Genomic DNA, 10513 nt, shown 5'->3' on the forward strand with positions numbered 1-10513 from the left:
ACTGAACATGTTCAGATTTTTTTCCAAGCCAACATTGCTAAAGAGAGAGAATTGCATGCTTGGCAATTTCATTCATGACTATTACAGTTTACTTCCTTTTTCATTCTCATCTTTGCAGAATGTGAGCGGTGCCCAGCTCCCTAAGGGCCACTGTGCAGTTCAGACCTTTCTGCAAGGCAATTGCTTATTTTATAATTACTCCTTCAAAGTTCAATATTCAGAATAAATGTATTAAGTTAGGTATATGTCATTATATACTACTGAAATTCATTTTCTTGCAGGCATTCACCATAGAACAAAGAAATACAATAGAATTAATGAAAAACTGCACACAGAGACTGACAAACAACCAATAAGCAAAAGAAGATCAACTGTGCAGATAGATAGATAGATAATACAGAGAACATAAGTTGTAGGGTGCTTGAAAGTGAGTCCATAGGTTGTGGAATCAGTTCAGTGTTGAGGTGACTGAAGTTACTCACACTGGTTCAGAAGCCTGTTGGTTGAAGGGTAACATCTATTCCTGAAATTGATGATGTGGGCCTAAGGCTTCTGCACTTCCTTCCCAATGGCAGCAACGAGAAGAGAGCATGGTGGCAGTCCTTGGTGTTTAGAGTTGCATGTGGCAGGGTTAATGCAATAACTCTTCTCATAAAAAGGTCACTGAGGAATCCATTCTTTGTTTATCTTGGCTCTCGACTGCACGCTAGATTAAACAGATTCATGATTAACATCCTCCACATCCTCATGCCTTCTGTTCGCCTTCTGCTAGTGATGATTCAACTGCTCCACGAGTGGAGGATGACGTCTTTAATTTCTCAGCAGAATGCTGCAAGATCACCAGTTTCATGCAGGCATTTTTGGGCTTTCCTTTAAGTATTTCTTCAGTAAAAATCTTCACTGTCTTTCACTTTATCATAAATAATGATTTCTTTCCACTCTATCTCCCGATTTATTCTGCTGGCTTTTTCACCACTGTCAACCAATAAATCATACAAACTGGAATATATGTGCATAAGTCAAAGTGGCAAGGCTGGTTAAGAAAGAGGCTAAATGAAAAGCATATGGGATCCTGGATTTTATAAACAGAGGATTAGAGTACAAGGGCAAGAAATTCATGAAGAACCTTAATTAAAACCCTGGTCACAACTGTGTCCAATTTTGTGCACTACAGTTCAGAAAAGGTGTAAAGGGCTTAGAGTAGGAGCAGAAGGGATTTATTTAAAAAGATTCCAGAAGTGAGAGTTTTTGGTTACTTGGATTGGCGCAGTTAATACTGATAATTAAGCTCATGCACAGTTCAAGTAGAAGAGATAGAAACAGATCCTTGTGGTGGTGATGTCAAGAAGCAGGGACATAGAGTGTAGGTGATCTGCAAAGAACCAAAATGATAAAAGGAAAAAGTTTTCTATCCCTGCAGGGAGTACTTAGAAGCACTCAGAAGTACTTCAAAGAAAAAGAATTGCAAAGCTGTCGATAAAAGAGTGGGAAAATGAGATTAAATCAAGTGATCTTTCATAGGCTAGCACAGGCTCATTGAGAACCAGACTTCCTTCTATCATTCTGTGAAATGAGACTGGTCATTGTCTACATGCAGAATATCTCCTCTATAAAGTATTCTAACAGCAAAATACATGACCAGTTGAGTAATGTACAAGTTACAATATGGACAACAAACTTCTACAGAAAAACAACTGCTCTATGTACACAGTATCCACAGTAAAACTTTCTCCCATAATTCCAGGAATCAGAGCTTTTCTTTACATTTCAAAAGTACTTTACTCTGCATCTCAAACTTCTGAAATCCTTCAACATTTGAATCGGCTTCGTACCTGAGGACTGACTTTCGCTCTAAATGCTATTTGCTTACTTTTATTGCTTGTACGATTTGTTTTTTTTCTCTTCACATTGGGCGTTTGATGATTTTTTTTATGGGTTGTTTTGGCTTTGTTTTGTGGCTGCCTGTAAGGAGAAATCTCAAGGTTGTAAAATGGAAACATACTTGGATAACATATGCACTTTGAACTTTGCATCGTTTTTTATTTTATCTTGGCAAAACTGATAATGTCTCACTTTCATCATTCATAGATCATTTGCCTGACTTTCGTCCATTCACTTAACCTGCCAATATCCCTAATGTAGCCACTATCTGTTGTCAAAAATATGTGAAGGTTCACCTAGTCTCCTCTTCCTACTGAGAAACAAAATGGCTAATGCTTGAGAACACATTACCTCACACTTTAACCCACGTCCATTCCCTTGATGATCTCTGCTGTTTCACACATTAGCTGGGGGACAGTCAGCACTGTCTGTGTCTTGGCATCCCACATGAGGGAAAACCCTAAGATTCCGACGAGAGCTTACGCTACTAAAAGGGAACTTTCAGTTGCATTTTGGCTGTAACAAATTAACTTATTCTACCCTAACCTTACACCAATAACTAATAATCAGCATAGACTGATTTCCATTCAATCATCTCACCCACATCACCCAATAAATTGCAGAAATTCACTAAAGCCCTTCCCCTTACCATGAAAAAGATGATGGGACAAAAAGAGGCAGAACAAAGAAATGAAGTGCAAGGGTGCCTACAATTACACAATTACAGAGGCAGCCAAGACTAAACACAAGATTAAACAGACTAAATGATTCTTCTAAATTACTCCCAAAGCTAAAATAGAGCAATATAAAGGGATCATGAACTTAGCGATTAATCTGTGATTTTCTTTGTTTTTTGGTCCAGTTGTTGGAAGGTTTTTTTTTAGAGTGTCAATGGTTTACAAGGGGAAAGGACAGCTGGTATTAAAAGAAATTTTTGGTGGTTTAATGACTGACTTAGAACTAAATTGCTTTCAGATGTCGATGGCTCAATGTGCTTTCCTCAAGAATTTGAGCATCCCAGAGAGAATGAAAGGAGGCCATCCAATGCATGACCATCGCCAGAAGGAGATGGGAAAACAGGGAGAAGAAAGTTCTTGGTGGCGGGGGGGGGGGTCATATCAGTCAGGAGTCTTTCAGGAACAATTTTGCTCACTTCAGCCTTCAGCAATAATCAATTTCTCAGATATATTTGCTTTAATAAATTGCCTGTGGTTGCAATCTATCAATGACTGCAGCCACAGCTGAAGTCTTAAAGGAGGACAAGGACTGTATTGCCTGTGGTTATCTAGATGACTAGGAGTCTATCTCACATTGGGTTTCTTTGCCTGGCACTAGAGATGTAATGAGCACCTTGCAGTTTGCTATACAGTGCTCCTTAATGGATGCCAAGATATTTGTAGCTTAACCTCTAGACTTTAATTGGCCTATGGTGCAGTTGGTGGGAGGTTTGCTGTTGTTGTGTAGAATTTCAGAAGGTAATAAAGGGTGGTCTGGATGTTGTTGGAGGGCTTTTCTGAGACTGTCAGGCAGAGACACACACTTACTTCATTCACTCCTGTTAAAAATAAGTCTGCAGAGCAAGTACAAAGGCTGGAGGCTTTCTCACCTGGATAGCTTAGGTGCCAGATGCCAACTATCATTTTTGTAACCTTAAGGGGATTACTGTGATCATGATTTCTTCTTCCAACTGCAGTCTTCCGTGCAAAATACAGATCAATTCTTGCTTCAGGTTAGCAAGCCTGTCACTGATACATATGCTGCCTCATGCCCAGTCTGGAACACTTGCACTTATGACCAGCAGGCTTATAATGAGAGCTGTGGTCCTCTGTGCTTGGACCACTTAGAAAAGCAGCAAGGTACTCAAGAGATCGTTGCTAGATCATCATCTTTGTGAGTTTTCCACTGCACAACAGCACTTGCAGACTAGCCAGGGAAGAGCTGAGAAGGAAGAGAAATTAAACAAATGGAAGAGGCTGAATTTGAAAAGGAGGTGTGAAATGATCAAGACATTCATAAGGAATGGCACTAAGTCAACCACACCTCCACGCTCAACAGATACACCCAATGTTTCATTGCTATCGTCATGCTCAATTCTCCCCACGTAATGAAATGCTTCAGGACATGCTACAGGTCTGCCCCTTGCAGACTCAATGTGTACCCTCCACTCTTGCTGCTCTGCAAAACCAAGAAGAAAATTTTGCATTTACCCTTCCTGTCTGAACAAATACTGTTTTTTATATATACAATTTATTCCAAGATAACTTAAATCCAGGCTGAAAAGTTCCAGTTCACGAAAATATTTCCCCTAATGGTTTCCCTTCACACCATTATTCTGCTTTCAGCTGGCTAGGGGCTAAGATGATTCTCTTATTTTAAGGTGACCGACACTATATGCTCTGAATGTTGCCTTATGTAGGAACAATAAAATAGCATCGTTGCCTCGAGGGAACAATATAAACCAGGTTTCGAATTTGTTGTAATGCTGACCCAGGGTAATGGTGACAAATGATTAATACACAATTAATTCCTCTAGCTTTCTTACTTACCCCGATACATAAAATAACCACCCACATTTTGTGTGTGTGCATGACAAGCACATGTGGGAAAGAGAGATTTAAGTATATTTTGTTTTCATGAATTTCTGTGATTGATCACACAGAGAAACATTAATAAAACCCACACACAGCCAGCTTATAATTAGGAAATTTAATAGTATAAGAGTAAATATATTGGTTATGAAAAATCTTTCTGAAGACTTTGTACATTTTATAATTAACGAAAAGCTTCAAGGGATTTGGTTTTGAGGATGTGAGTTTTTTTGCATTTCCTCTGGTGTTCACTGATGGATGCAGGAGCAATGCATCTATTTTCTATCTTCATTGTATTCTGTGTTGCATATTATGGTAGTTAATCACGTCGGTGGGGTCGTGGTGAAAGTGAAGGGTTTAATTCTGTATTCGTACTTTGTTTTGGGCAGTTTAGAGATGGGCACTGCCAGGTGCTGTATCTTTTGCTGATGGTTTAATTACATTTGAAATTGCTTAACTCCACTTAACTTTGCTTAAGTACATTTAATATCGCGAACTTGGAGGCAATTCAATTTGGCAGAACCAAGGCAAGGCGAGCGGAGGCAGTTGGGCCTGGACCCGGGTCTGAGAGCGAGGAGAGACCCAAGGTTTGATTGAATTGAGTGCCGAACCAAATTGGAAAAGTTGGGTATGGGCTGAATTGAGGTGATAAGGCACTGGCCTGAGAGCGTATTGAAGCCGCAGGGTCCAGATCCAAGAACGAGGTCTGGACGACTTAAGGGGCCAGATTGAAAAAGATAGGGTGCCAGGGCCGGAGGTGAGGCATAGCCAGTTCGAATCTCTGCTCCGCAAGGTTTACTCGTCTCTGTGCTGAATTTCAACTTGTTACTCCGTCAGGTTTACTCATCTCTGCACTGAAATGTGGCTGTGGCCTGCAACTATCACAGCATGAACTTCACTTTGTGAGCTTCAGTGCTGAATGTTATTTGCTTTCTTTTATTGTTTGCACTTTTTTTTTCTTTTTGCTCTCTGCACTTTGGGTGTTTGACAGTCTTCTTTTGTTTTAATGAGTTCTATTGGGATTCTCTGCTTTGTGGTTGCCTGTAAGAAGACTAATTTCAAGGTTGTATATAGTATACATACTTTAATAATAAATGTACCTTGACTTGGCTTTAGTTTCACAAGTTTCATCACTTGCATGTTTTGCTAGTTGCTAATAAAGGATAGAATACATTTCTTCAACTTTTTGAACATTATTATTGGACTGATAAGAGTGCGTGTCATATAGGATAACTCCCTGTGCTTGGTCTCTAGCTGTAGCATTAGTTTGTTCGAGTGGATGTTTCAGAGGTGGATAAGGAAAGGCACTTTGTACCACTACCTGATTTACTTAGAAAGACCTCACAGCTTCTCACCAACATAATATTTGGTTGTTCATCACATAGAAAGAACAAACTGTACTATGACTACTTTGCTGTCAATCAGCTAATCATAAAAATAATCAATTTTCCATTATAGTCCATAACATTCTTATTAAAGATTATGTTAACCACTACTGTAAGCAAAATTACTATCTGTAACATATAAAAGTCATAGATCTGAAGTCTTAAGTCACTGCAGATGTTAGACAAAAGCACATAGGTGCTTCTGAGATGTAACCCCAAAATGACAAGCACATTTTAATCTACACACATCAAAGTTGCTGGTGAACGCAGCAGGCCAGGCAGCATCTCTAGCAAGAGGTGCCGTCGACGTTTCAGGCTGAGACCCTTCGTCAGGACTAACTGAAGGAAGAGTGAGTAAGAGATTTGAAAGTTGGAGAGGGAGGGGGAGATCCAAAATGATAGAAGAAGACAGGAGGGGGAGGATAGAGCCAAGAGCTGGACAGGTGATAGGCAAAAGGGATACGAGAGGATCATGGGACAGGAGGTCCGGGAAGAAAGACAAGGCGGGGGGGGGGAAACCCAGAGGATGGGCAAGGGGTATATTCAGAGGGACAGAGGGAGAAAAAGGAGAGTGAGAGAAGGAATGTGTGTATAAAAGTAAGTAACAGATGGGGTACAAGGGGGAGGTGGGGCATTAGTGGAAGTTAGAGAAGTCGATGCTCATGCCATCAGGTTGGAGGCTACCCAGACGGAATATAAGGTGTTGTTCCTCCAACCTGAGTGTGGCTTCATCTTTAGAGTAGAGGAGGCCGTGGATAGACATGTAAGAATGGGAATGGGATGTGGAATTAAAATGTGTGGCCACTGGGAGATCCTGCTTTCTCTGGCGGACAGAGCGTAGGTGTTCAGCAAAGCGGTCTCCCAGTCTGCGTCGGGTCTCGCCAATATATAAAAGGCCACATCAGGAGCACCGGACGCGGTATATCACCCCAGCCGACTCACAGGTGAAGCGTCGCCTCACCTGGAAGGACTGTTTGGGGCCCTGAATGGTGGTAAGGGAGGAAGTGTAAGGGCATGTGTAGCACTTGTTCCGCTTACAGGGATAAGTGCCAGGAGGGAGATCAGTGGGGAGGGATGGGGGGGATGAATGGACAAGGGAGTCGTGTAGGGAGCAATCCCTGCGGAAAGCGGGGGGGGGAGGGAAAGATGTGCTTAGTGGTGGGATCCCGTTGAAGGTGGCCCACTTTTCCTTCGCTACATCGATGACTGCATTGGCGCTGCTTCCTGCACGCATGCAGAACTCGTTGACTCTATTAACTTCGCCTCCAACTTTCATCCTGCCCTCAAGTTTACCTGGTCCATTTCCGACACCTCCCTCCCCTTTCTAGATCTTTCTGTCTCTGTCTCTGGAGACAGCTTATCCACTGATGTCTACTATAAGCCTACTGACTCTCACAGCTATCTGGACTATTCCTCTTCTCACCCTGTCTCTTGCAAAAATGCCATCTCCTTCTCGCAATTCCTCCGCCTCCGTCGCATCTGCTCTCAGGATGAGGCTTTTCATTCTAGGACGATGGAGATGTCCTCCTTTTTTAAAGAAAGGGGCTTCCCTTCCTCCACTATCAACTCTGCTCTTAAACGCATCTCCCCCATTTCACGTACATCTGCTCTCAATCCATCCTCCCGCCACCCCACTAGGAATAGGGTTCCCCTGGTCCTCACCTACCACCCCACCAGCCTCCGGGTCCAACATATTATTCTCCGTAACTTCCGCCACCTCCAACGGGATCCCACAACTAAGCACATCTTTCCCTCCCCCACCCCTCAGCTTTCCGCAGGGATCGCTCCCTACGCAACTCCCTTGTCCATTCATCCCCCCCATCCCTTCCCACTGATCTCCCTCCTGGCACTTATCCCTGTAAGCGGAACAAGTGCTACACATGTCCTTACACTTCCTCCCTTACCACCATTCAGGGCCCCAAACAGTCCTTCCAGGTGAGGCGACACTTCACCTGTGAGTCGGCTGGGGTGATATACTGCGTCCAGTGCTCCTGATGTGGCCTTTTATATATTGGCGAGACCCAACGCAGACTGGGAGACTTAGCTTTGCTGAAGACCTATGCTCTGTCCGTCAGAGAAAGCAGGATCTCCCAGTGGCCACACATTTTAATTCCACATCCCATTCCCATTCTTACATGTCTATCCACGGCCTCCTCTACTCTAAAGATGAAGCCACACTCAGGTTGGAGGAACAACACCTTATATTCCGTCTGGGTAGCCTCCAACCTGATGGCATGAACATCGACTTCTCTAACTTCCACTAATGCCCCACCTCCCCCTCATACCCCATCTGTTACTTACTTTTATACACACATTCTTTCTCTCACTCTCCTTTTTCTCCCTCTGTCCCTCTGAATATACCCCTTGCCCATCATCTGGGTTCCCCCCCCCCACCTTGTTTTTCTTCCTGGACCTCCTGTCCCATGATCCTCTCATATCCCTTTTGCCAATCACCTGTCCAGCTCTTGGCTCCATCCTTCCCCCTCCTGTCTTCTCCTATCATTTTGGATCTCCCCCTCCCCCTCCAACTTTCAAATCTCTTACTCACTCTTCCTTCAGTTAGTCCTGACGAAGGGTCTTGGCCTGAAACGTCGACTGCACCTCTTCCTAGAGATGCTGCCTGGCCTGCTGCGTTCACCAGCAACTTTGATGTGTGTTGCTTGAATTTCCAGCATCTGCAGAATTCCTGTTGTTCACATTTTAATCTGCCTACTTTGGTCCTTGAACATAACAGACCTCTACTTGACTTCAATGTTGTAATTACTGTTAGCCTTTGTAGCTTTTAAAATGTCAAGACAGATTACATGTACCTCTTAGTGACAAAACACTACATGTGGACATGCCAAACATTTACATTATCTCCACCACCTCCTCACTCCCAACCTGATCCTAACTGGTACAACATAACTTGGCAGATTTACTGTGGGAAATGTAGTGGACAAAATATTGGATCTGCTTGCAGATGTAATCTAAGCAGTACATGTTTCATGTAACCAGATGCAATGCATAATTTGAAAACCAGTTCAGAAACTACCTTTAGAAATATATTGTACTTGGATATACTATTTTAAGTGCTGCAACTTCTTCTAAATCTACTAAGACAAAAGTTGATCTAAGCAGTGCAAAGGGCAAAGTCTGGTTTAAGATGACATTGGTCAAACACAACAACGCTTAACTGGCAGCAAGCAAAGTTACTCTATTAATTACACTCCTTATGAACAATGATCACTGCAATCAATAGCCTATAATTTAACTTTCAGAGTTGGGCTTTTGAACCACCTGTACCACCTGGCAGTTTTGCGGTGTTCTGGGGTACCTGGTAAACTGGAGCCTTGAAGGAACACACACAAAATACTGAAGGAACTGCTCAGATTACCGGCATGTGCAGATTTTCTCTTGCTGGAGTCTTGAAGGTTCAGTGTGATTGTGGTGACAGGGTGGGGCCCAGGCCTGAGAGAGAGGAATCAGCTGATGTTTGGCAGATTTAAGCAACAGCATTGAAAATGTTGGATACGGCTGAATTGAGGCGGTGGTGCCTGAGCCTGAGAGCGAGGAATGAGCCAATGTTTGGCCACTGCAGAAGTGGGCTTGGGGCCAATTCGAAGCAGCAGGGCCCAGGCCCGAGAGCAAAGAACGAACCGATGTAAATGGTTGGGATGTCGGGGCCGGAGGCGAGGGACAAGCCGGTATTCAGCCCGCTGCTCTGTGAGGTTTACTCATCTCTCCGTTGAACTGAGGCTATGGCCTGCAACTAACAGGCTCCTGGACTGGCTGCAGTGATGACTCGATTTTCGTGAACTTTAGTTCTGAATGTTATTTGATTACTTTGTATTGTTTGCACGGTTTGTTATTTTTTTTCCCTGCACACTGGGTGTTTGACGGCCTTTTTTAATGGATTCTATGGGGCTTCTTTGCTTTTGTGGCTACCTGTATGAAGATGAATTTCAAGGTTGTGTACACACTTAGATAATAAATGTACTTTGAACTTTTGACAATGGTCTGTAATTTGTGCATGTAACGATGACAAAACTGTCAGCACTTGCTATGATGTAGACATCCAGTCAGTGATACAGGGTATGTTGTTGGTGGAAGCAATCAATACAAAATCAGTCATTTGATGTGATCTTCGGGCTTTTATGAATAGCTCTCAATGTTATAATGTCTGGTTGAGTTTCTAATATGCAATATGTTTGAACTGGCGCTTTCTAGTTTAGGGATATGAGTTTTATAAATATGGATCATTTTCTCAGAATAATATTTAAAATTTGCTTGACTTAAGTAATAATATTTAAAATCTTTATGTCACTTTAGTCTTAATCTTTATTTTGCATTCCATACAATGATTAACATGTTTCCTATAAACCTAGCTTTTCTTCCCTGCTTTCCAGTCATTGAGAATTTTTCAATTAGCCTGTATGCTGACTGCCACTGTACACCAAATATAGCATCAGAATAAATATCAAGGCAAACTAGGTAAAATGAACACAGTCCACAGCATGTCTGTGACAGTGTCAGTCTGTTCTGAGGTCTCCAGTAAGTTCTACCTCCTTGTCGTCAGCTAAAAGTTGAGTCATTCAGGCCAAGGAGGTTTAACTTTGCCAAAGTGATCTTTACTGCAATTTGAAAAGGTTTTGAATCAGAAAACATTCTTTCCTGCAT

The 10513-nt window shown here is 42.5% G+C and overlaps 1 protein-coding gene across 3 annotated transcripts in view; it reads right to left on the minus strand.

The window, feature by feature from the left end:
• Positions 1 to 10513, minus strand: part of LOC140186793 (peroxidasin homolog) — a 271446-nt gene that overhangs the window by 172363 nt on the left and 88570 nt on the right. The window contains exon 1 of one of the 3 annotated variants that reach the window (XM_072241381.1): positions 483 to 517. The exons of the other annotated variants lie outside the window; for them this stretch is intronic. Within the exon in view, the coding sequence (XP_072097482.1) occupies positions 483 to 517 (35 nt within the window). Of the gene's footprint in view, positions 1 to 482; positions 518 to 10513 lie in introns of those variants that run through there. 3 annotated transcript variants of the gene reach the window in all.

This window comes from Mobula birostris, chromosome 2, assembly GCF_030028105.1.
Source record: "Mobula birostris isolate sMobBir1 chromosome 2, sMobBir1.hap1, whole genome shotgun sequence".
NCBI classification, from domain to species: Eukaryota; Metazoa; Chordata; class Chondrichthyes; order Myliobatiformes; family Myliobatidae; genus Mobula; species Mobula birostris.